Source organism: Eretmochelys imbricata, chromosome 1 (genome assembly GCF_965152235.1).
Source record: "Eretmochelys imbricata isolate rEreImb1 chromosome 1, rEreImb1.hap1, whole genome shotgun sequence".
Lineage (NCBI taxonomy): Eukaryota > Metazoa > Chordata > Testudines > Cheloniidae > Eretmochelys > Eretmochelys imbricata.
The window spans coordinates 103,429,271-103,441,547 of record NC_135572.1 but is presented as its reverse complement, the minus strand read 5'-3'; the positions used below and the strand labels follow the sequence as shown (position 1 = coordinate 103,441,547).

The window sequence follows — 12,277 nt, the reverse complement described above, 5'->3', positions numbered from 1 at the left end:
ATGTACTAGACTTAGACTTGAGTGTTTTATTTTATTTTGCTTGGTAATTCACTTTGTTCTATCTTCTACTACTTAGAACCACTTGAATCCTACTTTCTGTATTTAATAAAATACATTTTTTAGTTATTAATTAACCCAGAGTATGTATTAATACCTGAGGGGGGGCAAACAGCTGTGCGCACCTCTCTATCAGTGTTATAGAGGGCAAACAATTTATGAGTTTACCCTGTATTAGCATTATACAGGGTAAAACAGATTTATTCAGGGTTTGGGCCCCACTGGGAGTTGGGCATCTGAGTGTTAAAGACAGGAACATTTCTGTAAGCTGCTTTCAGTTAAGCCTATAGCTGTTAGGGGATGTGGTTCAGACTTGGATCTGGGTTTGCAGCAGGCTAGCGGGTCTGGCTCAAACCAGGCAGGACACTGAAGTCCTAAGCTGGCAGGGCAGGAAAGCAGGAGCAGAAGTACTCTTGGCACATCAGGTGACAGCTCCCAGGGGGTTTCTGTGATCCAACCCATCACGGGGTATAACTGCAAAGCCCTACGTAGTGTGGGACCCAGCTACCTCTAGGACTGCATCTCCCTTTATCTATCATCACACTGACTGATCAGCTGTAGTGCTGTTGTTAACTGGCCCAAGCTTTGAACTTTTGAGAACTAGAAGCAAGGCATTTTCCAGTTTCCTAGGGAGGGAATGAGTTTGTGGCTCAAGCACTGGGATAGAACTAAAAGAGCTGTGACCTTGGGCAAACCCATTCATTTATCTGTGCTTCAGTTTCCATACACACATGCCCCATCTTAAAAGTGGGGATAATACCTACCTGAAAGTGCTTTGTAAGGTTAAATTTGTTGGACCTGATTCTCCACCACATTTCAGGGGAGATGTTCAAAGACACAACGGGCACTTGATTCCCCTTGACAGTCAATGGGAGCCAGGCACCTAAATGCCCTTTGTGCCTTTGAATATCTCCCCCTGCACCCACAACTGGTTGTGGGTTGTCCCAGCATGGCAGCATTTTGGAGGTTAAGAAAATAACTTCTCCTAAGGGCAGAAGTATCCTAGGAATAGCCATTGTTGTGTGTTTTTATCGCACCTAGCACAACGGGGTTCATAGGTGCTACAGCAACACAAGTCATAGTATTGTCCAGTACAAAGACTCTGGCACCTCCTCTAAAGCATCTATTACTGGTCCCAGTCAAACACAGAATGGACGAGCAGGGCTGCCAAGTATCACACCTCTTCATGTAACACTCATGCCTGCAGCACTTTCCTATAGCCCCGCTGAATTCTCGTGTAACCCCACTGGGCTCTGGAGAGGCTGCAGCTGAGATTCCTCTTGCCATTGCTCCTCCCAGGCACCAGGGGCTGCAGTGGCTCCTCCCAGGCACCGGGGGCTGCAGGGAGCCACGTGGCCTTTCTGCATCCCCTCTCACTGGCTCTCTCTCCTGGGGGGTGTCAATCATGCAGCAGCAGCCTAGAAGCAGTGTGGAGAGGGAAGGACTCCACCTGCTCACACACACACACACCCACTGCCTCTGTGCCCCAAAATTGTCCCAGCACCTCCCCACACACTCAACTACCCCTACTCAGCTGCCCCCCAGCACCGCCACAGAACTGCCCCAGTCACTCCCTGAAGCTGCTTGATGTCTTGACTGGGGCTGGGGCAGTCAGTCCCAGTGGTCAGAGCTGGAGTCAAGCCTGGGGTCAGACAGGAAACAGGAGCCGTAGCCAAGGGCCAGCACAGAGTCAAAATCCAAGGAGTCGGAGCCTAGCATTGGAGCTGAAGCAGTCAGGAACCGAGGCGACAGGGTTCAGGGACTGAGCGAGGCTGAGGGCAGGAGCTGGGAACAAGGTGGGACTGAAGTCAAGGATCGGGGATGAGTCTAGGAGTCAGGTAGTAGATGGCAGGATCTATAGCAGCAACAAACCAGGATCCACCTTGTTGTATAGACAACTTCCTGTGTCTTTCTGGTTTAAATAGTGTACTCAGAGCAATCAGGGGCTCCAGAGCTCCAGTCGGGTCCCTGGGGATGTTACCTTTAGTGGCATGTAAGGCTGTAGAGTTCTCTATTCTCCAGACATTAGCAGGCCTGTCGGGTGGTGGTGGTATTGTGGATGCAGCAGTGGCCCGAGAGCTCATGGATCCGGCTTGAGGACTCATGGATCATTGCATAATACCCCCTCCACACACTTAGGGTGCTCCCAGGACCTCACAGGACCAGGCTTCCCAGGCTGGACTCTATGGAGGCCTTCATGGGTTCTGGAGCATGGACGTTGTCAGCAGGTTCACAGGAATGTTCCTTGGGGCTATCTCCCTCCCAACTGATGGGATACTGTAGCAAGGAAGCACGGCCTCCCTCAGATGCGGAGGGAACACCGCAAGCTGCCTGGTGGAGCCAGGAGGGCCACGCCCCACATGCCGGAAGCAGAGGAGCGGAACAGGAAGGGGAAGTATAAAAGGCTGGCACGGCAGCTCAGTGAGGGAGCCGCTGAAGGAGACAGATGCTCTTTCCCTGCTGCTGGAGTGGGACACCAAGGAAAACCATTACTGCCCCGGAGACCAGTCTGAGTTTCCAGAGAGCCCTGCCACTGCCGATGCTGAGGAACTGCTGCCGCTACCCTTGGCAGTGTATCCTGGGGAGACTGAGGATGCCTTCTGGACATGGGTACACCCGAGGGGGAGAGTAGGAAGCAGCCCAGGCAGCAGTCTGGTTGACAGCTGGCCTGGTACAGGGTCAGCATGTTGTGGGCAGATCCCCACTGACCCAGTGGTGGACCACTCCGTCACTGTTAGGGCCCTGGGCTGGGATGCAGTGGAGTTGGGTGGGCCCATGTCGCCCCAGCCACCCCACCCTTGGGGTGGCAGTACTCCCCCTCCTCAGGCCAGGAGACCTGCGCTCCTTGGGACTCCCTACGTGGGCCCCGTAGACTGCATGACGCTCTCCCTTACCTGGGCCTCATAGACTGGACTGGTGCTACAGCTCTGCCTGACTGCAGGCCAGAGCCTTGACTGTTTGTTGCTCTGCCCTCCTTAATGGCCAGGCGAATAAACTACTATCGCTCTGCCTTGTTGCGGCCCAGAGTCCAGACTGTTCACAGCCCTGTCTTGCTTGAGGGCCAGGGCACACTGAGAACTGTTAATTCCCCCTTTTTTTCTTAGTGTGGAGAAGAATTTAGTAGACCAAACTTCGAGGAGGGCTGCACCAACTTACAGGTACCAAAGGTTACTCCACTTCATTCTGGTGTCAAGGATGTTATGGATGATAGAGTCCTCACGTGACTCCCTGGAAACTCCCAACAGAAGTGTGTATGGTCCGGGACTCACCCAGTACCTGCTTCCTGGGAGTGCATTTGGGGAAAGGTTCTCTCCTGTTCACATTTACTCCCAGAGATGTAGGGGGGCTCATTTCCCTCCCTTTCTTGTGAGAGAAATTTCACACAGTCCCCCAAAACTTGGCTGCTTAGATAGACCAATGTGTTCTCAACCTGTACGACTGTTCCTGTGATCAAACCCATCCACCTCATCCCTTCAGTGGGAGTGCCTGGACACAAACTCTGCAGAGAGATAAGAGGGGTTGCTAGGTTTTTCCCACAAACTCTGCAGAGGGATGACGGGTTATTCCCTCTTCCTGTTTGGGATGGGCTGACAACCCTTTCCAAAGCTGCTGGACATTTTTATCTGCACTGCTCTTGTTTCTCATGTTCTGTCCATGAATATGGCATAGACAATCTCCCCTGAAATGTGGTGGAGAGTTGGGTCCAATGAAGTTAGCCTTACAACCACCCTTTTATGGCATATCTGAATTTTTCAGACTGGAAGAGGCTAAGATGAAGAAGAGAGAGTCTTAGAGCCAAGCAGCTTCTGATCAGTGCCCGTTAGTATGGCAGAGGGCAGCTGCTTTCAGCATGCATTTAGTTAGTAATTTAATACTTCCCACATGCTTGACATTGTACAGATTATAGAGGGAAACATAGTCCCTGTCCCAACGACTCCACAATCTAAATACTCACAGTCAGTCTTGTCTGTCTCATTGCTGCAGCGTAGACAGGAATGGTAGGGTAGAGATGTTGTTTTGGCCATCACCTCAGTCCTGCTGCTCTATGAAGAAACAAGCCATGCTTGTTCTGTATGGCTGTTCTGAGTCTTGGTGGAAAGGGGGCTCTCTTTTTCTTGATGGGATTCCAGGACATAATTTTGTCTTTATCTGCCTGATTTATGGAATTATCCTTGCCCTCCCCACCCAAGAAGATGGGTCCTCAGATGATTCTTTTCCCTCCTCTGCCTGCAAGATAAAATCTCTAGGAGGGGAATCTCTCTTTCTCACTCTTGTCTAGAAGATGGAGACCCTGGGTGGAGCTTTGTCTTTTACACTCTGTCATGAAAAAGGGTTCCCTTGGCAAAGCTTTCTCTTTTCTCCTCCCCAATCCAAGACATGGGATCCATGGGGATAAGAGGAAGCTTTTTGTCCCTGCCTGGGAAATTGGAGTCCCTCATTGATGGCTTGTCTTTTCCCCCCAAGTGGTAGCTGGAACTAGAACATATGGGGAAGGGATCTGCCCACCAAAATCTCACCCTGGGACTCTATTGCCTGTTGGTTTCTCACCTGGGAGAACCCTATGGGTGGAGGATTGTTTCTCCCTATCTAAGAGATTGGGGCTACAAACGGCTGTTGCTTTTCTCACTCTCCTCAGAGACTGGGATGAGTCTCTCTCTCCCTCTCTCTCTCTCTCACTTTCCCTCTTGTCTTTGCCTAATCCTGGTTTGATTAAATTAAATTGCATACCACACTTGTTAAAGGGCAAAATGTATTCTTGCTCGTGAATCTCCCTACTGTGCTAAAATACTTACACCTAGGTCAATGTCAGTTAATGATAGGGCCATTTATAAATGAATTGTTTAAAGATCATTTAGAATTAGGAAAACATATGTCACATGTACATATATGCTTGATTTTCTTTTTTTTAAATTATACACTTTTCATTCGAGAAAGGGAGATCTCTTTTACTTACACACTGTGGCTCAAATCCTCAAGTTCTACTCAGGCAAACCTTTCATTGACCTCAAGTCTGAGTAAGGAGACTCTGGGCAAGTTCTCTCTCATTCCCTCCCAGAGGAGGATGATTTCCTCAGATAGGTTTCTCTTGCTTCACTGCTCAGCCTAGACATGAAGTCACCTGAGGCAAAGGGTGACTGACCATGTATTTCTCTTCCTACCAGAGATGGTGTCTCTGTCTTCGGCCCCACCCCCATGCCGATCGACACATCCGATCGCAGATGCCCCTGTCAGAGTCAGTCTTTGCGGTTTTACAGCCACAGTCGCCTGTAATTTGTGGAATCAAGAAAAGTAAAGGAGAATGTCAGAGTTCATTAAAAGAAAAGGAGGTAAGTACTAGCTCATTTCCTTGGGAAGGTAGCTTTGAAAATGTAACTAATGCAAACCAGTCATTTGGATTGAAAGCTTGTCAGTGCTCTTTTGTATAGATCATAGGTTATTCGAAGTCCACTCACTGCCATGTAGTGCTGGCCTTTGTGGTCCAAGTCAGAAGACTCCAGATCAGTTTCACATGCATAGGGGGCAGTGCTGCCTGGGCTACCACTGATGGTACTAGGGTTGTCACGAACTCCCTACTAGCCTGTGGTTGAGCCAGCTCCTCTGCTGAACAATAGCGTGACCTCTGGACACAAGGAAGGATCATTTATTAGTTTAGGGGACTGAACAAAGGAATAAACCCAGCTCCTCACACTGACTCCCTCAGTGACCTTTGTTGAATTGCACCAGTCAACTTTTTCAAACTTTGGTGCCTAGAGTTAGGCACTTGGATCACTTGATGATTACCTCATCTGTTCATTCCCTCTGGGGCACCTGGCATTGGCCACTGTCGGAAGACAGGATACCGGGCTAGATGGACCTTTGGTCTGACCCAGTATGGCTGTTCTTATGTTCTTAGGCACAAGTATCTAGAGATGTGGATTTAGGTGCCTAATTTTATACAATCACTTCTGAAAATGCTGGCCGTTAACTCTATGTCTCACTTTCCGCATCTGTAAAATAGGGATAATAATATTTAAATATCTCTCAGAAGAGATGTGACAGCAACAACTAAATAATTAATATTTGTACAATTCTATATAGATCCAAAATCTCACCAGAATGAACCTAAAGCATTCTAGTGACTATGGCCCAGAACCTCAAAGGTATTTAGGTGCCCAGATACCTTTTGAGGATCTGGGTCTGGGGAACAGTTAGCCCCCAGAACCCTAGCTTATTTGGCCAAATATCTATTGCAAAACTTTCCTAAACATTGACAACCACAAGCAGACCCCAACACAAGCAGCAAGAGTCGGGTGTGGCGGGGGGGGGGGGGGGGAGGAGGAACAGGACCCAAAGTCCCAACACACACATTTTACAGAAGTTACTATTGTGCCTATTTGACCAGTGGTAACACCCACAAATTCAGCAGAAACACTGAACTGCCTGGGTTTGAATTGATAAAAATATTTAGAGTGATTTACTAGATGAAGACAGTTTTTGTGGTTAAAAAGAAAATTAAATGGTTCATTTATAGAGTGATATTCAATATGAAAACCTGGGCTCTTGTCCTGGAAAAGGAGGACTTTGGTAGAGGGTTGGAGCTGGGTGGAGGAGAGGAGAGAAAAGCTCTCCATTCCCCTCTCATATTGCCTATACATTTTTCCCTTCACTTTCATTCTCACCTCATATCTCTGCCTCATTCTCAGTCTTCCACACTTACTCATTCTCTGTATCACATCTCCTCTAACCTTTGACTCCTCCAATACCCATATAGTGCTGCAGCAAAGGTGAGGTTGAGAAGCATGGACATCAACTTCCAGTCTGAGTCAGTAGCCACTGTTGCCATACACAGGTCCAGTTGCAGTGCTGACAGGCACACTTCCCTCAGCAGAGCTTCATGAGGGGCTGGTTGCAACATTACTGTCTGACAAACCTAGGGGTGATAGCTGAGGAGCATATGCGTTCACCTAGACCTCTGTTAGTTCAGGTCGCCAGTGTATTGAGGTCATTGTTGGTATTGTATTTATTTGCAGCATTGAGGTGCTGTACAAACATACAGCTAAAGGACTGCCCCCAAAGGGTTACAGTCTACTGGGGTTTACAAAACACCGTTTGACACAAAACCCAGAGAGACAGACTCTGAAAACAGAGACATTCCTGGTTTTCAGGAGCACAGAGTTGCCCTGTTATTAATGCACGTTAATGCAGTGGTGGACAAAAGTCAGGGTTGGTGGGGGTGCAGGGTTGTGTTTGGGGGAGATAGGAAGATAGGGTGGGGAGAGGAGTCATTAATTTTGAGGAAGGTATGGGCAGAGGGGAGTTTGTGGTAAAATTTTTACAGGCCTGGCAAAAAGAAATCTGAGGCTGAGCCTGACCAAGGGAAGTTGACTATGGAAAGGGCCCCGTTCCCTGAGTTGAGCTTCTGGACTGAGGTCTTTCCTCTGCCATCTCCTTAAGTGACAAGGGTCTGCAGACAGGAGCCTGCCTCTCTCTACTCAGAAGGGAAGCCAGTTTCTTTTCCTCCCTGGCTCAGGGATGGGTTTCACTTCACCCAGGTGTAAAAGTGGCAGAGTGTGACCATTATTTTAAGCTGCAGCAAGGGCAAGGAAGCCCAGACAGATGGGGGGGGGGGGGCGGAGGGGGGGAACGGGGGACGAGGAAAGGAGGAGGGCAGGCAGAGACTGCAGTGACACTGCCTTCCCTGGGCTGGCTGAAGCATCTCACTGGTGACAGGCCTGGAAGCACGTGGCTACGTCATGGAAAGCCAGTCTTTCAATGCAAATTTCAACTCCTCCTACTCTATCTAATGCCTGTAACTCACATCCAAGGCTCAGGAGCGAAATCCAGGGAGGGATCTGTTCCAAATGCACACGGGTGTTGGAAGCAGGGAGAGTGAGAGGAAGGAAAGAGATCTGTCTCTCTCTCCACGTACTGTGATCTTGCTAAGGGCTAGATTTGCATCTGTTCTGCAGGGTGATTGAGACCCGCAGGTGCAATAAGATTACACAGATCACTGGGATTTGATGGTAAAATCAACACTCTAAGAGAGGAGTATACATCTTCATCAATCAGACTTGATCTGGGTGGTCGTACTGGTTGTGTGTTTTTTTCTCTCCTAGGGGCAGCACAATGGCAGTCTTTCAGTAGGATGAATCCTGTCTTGGCTTTTGTTCTGCAGATCCACCCATCCTCATAGCAATCAAGTAACAGGCTATGGTTTTCTCTTTGGGTATCTTTTGTCTCTGTTTAGTTATTGGCCTCAGCAGGGATTTCTTTACCTTACTTTTCGTTTGGCTTTATGCTGAAAAAGGATTTCTTTTTCACGCTTTTGGTAATAATCCAGTGTTGATCTAGGGGGATAAGCTGGCTGCAAAAAGCATCGATTGAGAAGTCTCAAAGAAATAAACCACGTGAGGAAAAAAAACTGGGAGAAGATCGGAATATAATTATTTTTTCTATGGTAAAACTGGTGCCCCTCTTCAGGAGAACTGATCCCAGCTTATTATTATGCAACCGCAAGGATCTCTTCTTTCTCAGGGTGTATAAGCTGCTGGATTGCTTTTCGCCCAAATCAATGTGGTTTCTTTGGAACATTTTCAGCAAAGGATCGCATATGCTGCAGTGTCTTTGTGGCAAGAGTCTTAAGAAAAACAAGAACTCAACTGGTAAGCAATACATTGCATCGCATTGTTTTCCTTTGATGCTATCCTGTCTGTTGGCTCATTGAGGTAGCTCTGCAACCCTGCGGAGGGGAGAAAGGGAAATATAACGAGGCCAGTACGGACATGCATGTGAATATGTGTATGAAGGATCAGTTTTAGATTAGCTCCGGCGACGATGCAAACCCAGTCTGCTTCTCTTGGTCTGGGGGGGGAGGGGGAGGAGGGGTATGTCCAGAGAGAAGGAAAGTTTTATATTGTTGCCCATTTCACCGAAGAGGAAAGATTGCCATGGTCGACCAACCCTCCCCCTCAGGTGCAGCTAGTTTGAAGAAGAGGGCTCAGGGGCTCTTGGCTGGTGCGAGGTCCCCTGCCTGCGGTTAGTTCCTGTGCAGGGGCTATGCCACTCGGGTCCTGCCCAAGACTTTCTGATTAGCTTGTACAGTATTCCCACCCAGGATCGCCTTTCCCGAGTGAAATACAACCCCCAAAGCGCACATGCTGCCCTAGCGCTCCCTTCCCCCCCCCTTGTGGGGCACAGACCAGGGGGCACTTTCTTGTGCCTCGAGGGAAACTAAGCCAAAGTAGGCCGGCCCACCAGCAGCAGCACAGGCTGGGGTGCTTTTATTGGCTGTGTATTTCTTTGCTTCGCGTCTCCTTGGGGAGCCCCCCGTCCCTGGGTCTGTTCCCTCCGCTCCAGTGTGATGACCACGGGCTTCCATTCAAACAGGCGCCAACGGGGAAACTTGCAGTACATTACATAAGGAAGGCAAATGCAGGTGCTTTGGGCAGCCCGCTCTGAGCCCAAAGGGGGCACTTCCCCGCTCCGCCTTCTCAGTGCTTTCCGTCGGCCGGCAGGGCGGGGGAGGCTAACTCCCCGTCTCCGGGAGAGGCAGCCTTGCGGGGAAATACCAGCCGCGGGAAGGGAGCGAGAGCCCGGGGCTTGGGTTTGCAGGAGCGGGGCCGTGATTGCGCTTGCTTTCCTGGGGTGGCGGGCTGTGCCTGCAATCCCTGGGGAGCGCGAGCGGCGCGGAGCCCGGAGGGGGGTGTGGGGGTCTGTGTGTGCGCGCTGCTGGGGAGGCGGGCGGGTGGGTGTGAGCGGGGCTGGCCGCCCTGCCGCGGCAGCTCCAGACGCTGGCACTGCAGTGTAGTAGATCATAAGCTCCCGCTGCCTCCCTGACACCCTAACATCAACAAGCAGCAGCCTCGGCGCAGGCAGCGGGGGCCCAGCTCGAAGCAGGGCAAAGAGACCCAGATCGGCGCCCAGGCGGGTTGCCAGCTTGGGCTGGTGCCCCCCCCCCCCAGTTTTGCTGCTGCTGCTGCAGCAAGGAGCAGTTCCCTCTCAGCATACCAAAGAGGCCCAAGTGCCCCAGCCCGCCGGAGCATTGCTAGTGAGGGGACCGCTGAGCCTTCCGGAAAGTGCCAGCTTCCCCCCCCCCCCCGCCCCCACGCACTGCAGTGCGCGAGCCTCCCCCCTGGCGCGGGGAACTTCCGAACCGTGCAGCAGCACCAGCCCCCCATGAATTTCCCGGGCGGCGAAAGCAAAGCAGCCGGCTCGCCCCATTCCCCTCCCTGCCCGTGCAGCCCCCAAGCAGATGCCTTCCGTGGCCACGGAGAAATTGATCTAACCTCCCCCGACCCCTTGGCCTCTAATCTTCAAACGTGGCACTACGGTTAAGGTGGCAGGGCAGAGCAAGAGACGTGCTCGCCCTAAGACAGGGGGGAATGAACGTTTTGGGCTAACCCCGCAAGTACAAGAAATGCGCCTTTCAGGCCAGTTTTCCCCCAACGGCTTCCTGACCCTTTCAGAGACGGAAGTGTGCCTGGGCTTGTTTCTAGACGCTTCAGTTTGCATAGAGCTAGTGGAGTTGCCTAGACCTCCTAGGTGCCAATGTGTTGCATCTTCTCTTTAGTGGGGAGAAGATGGGTTAATAATAGTCTCTTTGGGGAGCTTAGTGACCTGAGAAGCGCTCATCTGAAGCACTTGCTTCCCCTCGCTCCCTGTTTAAAAGCGGTCTATTACACGTGGCCCCTCTTTCCCTGTATTGGGGAAAATATATCAGAGGTTTTTGGTTTGTTTAGGAACGTCCCAAATGACACAACATTATATAGCAATTCACATTCTAGTTTGGGAATGCTGAAACATTGGACAGGGAGGTGATGGAATAATTCAAAGTGTGGCCAAGAACAACATCAACAGGTGTCAGTTGCTTGAACCTTATTCTGTTAATGATACAATCCAAACTAGGGGTTTCAAACCTTGCTAATGTGTACTTTACTACTGTATTTCAAGCCATTTTGCTTTCCAAACCTTGCTGTCCCTTTTCCTTGTTTCTATAATCATTTTGTTACAGGGACATGGTAAGCTTTTTTACTTCTTTTCTTGCTCCAGATAAAGTCTTTAAAATGTGTTGGGAGATTGTGATACCAAGGTTCACTGTTCCTAATGATTGAGGTGAAATGTTGCCAAACTCCCCTCCTCTCCTAATTGTAATAAGCCCAAGAGAAAAAGACTGATCATTCACCACTGTTTGTTATTATGACTCAGAGAAGATAAATAGGTTATGATTCTAACAGAACTACTTGGCAGTGTGCAGGGAGTGGCATTACTACAGTGAATTTCTTTATCAGTGTCTGATGTACCACAGCAGTTCAGATATTAGATCACTTCTTCTACCAAGTTTTAAAGTCACATTCTATGGCCTACTAGTCTGTAGCTGAATTTGCAACCTTTGTAAGAATGTTACATGTGATAAGTGTATTTTATTCTGTAAGCTCTTGAGGTTAATATCGGAAATTTACAAGGTATTTATGCTATGTTCTAGCAGTTATTTGTGTTGTGATTAAATAAAACAAGCATCAAACTGAGCACCAAAATATGTATTATCCATTCAGTCATGTCTTCTGATGTTGTGGTCTCTGACTCTAATTACTGATCCAACAAGATCTAAGTACTTTTCATTCTTTTATGACATAAATACAGCAACAGAGACTTAAACTAAAACCAAAGCATATGCCTCCACTCTAAAATCCCTTTCCAGAGTAAAATTAAACAATCATTGGCTATTTGGAGAGACTAATAAACACTAATCTTCTTGATTAGATTAGCTGATATTTTGGTAATTAATACTGCTTACTGGAAACTGATTACTGCATTGTTCTGGGTGTAAACTATTTTTTCCTCTGTCTTTGCAACAGACCAGCCGTCCCATGTTTGTTCCCGTGCTCTTCTTTGCCTTTACTCTGATCTCTGTATGTGGCACATGCACCACTCTCTTCCTTACTCACAAATGATATACTCATTCAGAGCCCATCCCTACTTGCACGTTGTATGAGAATCCGCCACATTGCAAAGCGTGGACTTCTCTGCCTGTCATCGCATTGACTCAGATGTAAACTTTTAATAAAGGGTTGGGTTTGAAGGGTGAATGATAACAGTTCTGTATGGAGTGCTGAGTGCTGAATAAAATGCACTGGTGGGTGTTTGAGCAATTAAGATCCACTGATTGTTATGAAGCATGTTTGTCACTCTTTAGACTATTAAAGAGAAGCTCTGTTTCAGAAAATGCAGCCGGGACTGCAAA

At 48.9% G+C, this 12,277-nt stretch overlaps 1 protein-coding gene across 2 annotated transcripts in view; it reads left to right on the top strand.

Moving 5' to 3' along the window:
* The first annotated feature begins 8,491 nt into the window (after positions 1–8,491).
* Positions 8,492–12,277, top strand: part of FGF14 (fibroblast growth factor 14) — a 624,629-nt gene continuing 620,843 nt past the window's right edge. For both annotated transcript variants that reach the window (XM_077807057.1, XM_077807055.1), the window contains exon 1: positions 8,492–8,699. In XM_077807057.1, the coding sequence (XP_077663183.1) occupies positions 8,492–8,699 (208 nt within the window). The remainder of the gene's footprint in view (positions 8,700–12,277) is intronic.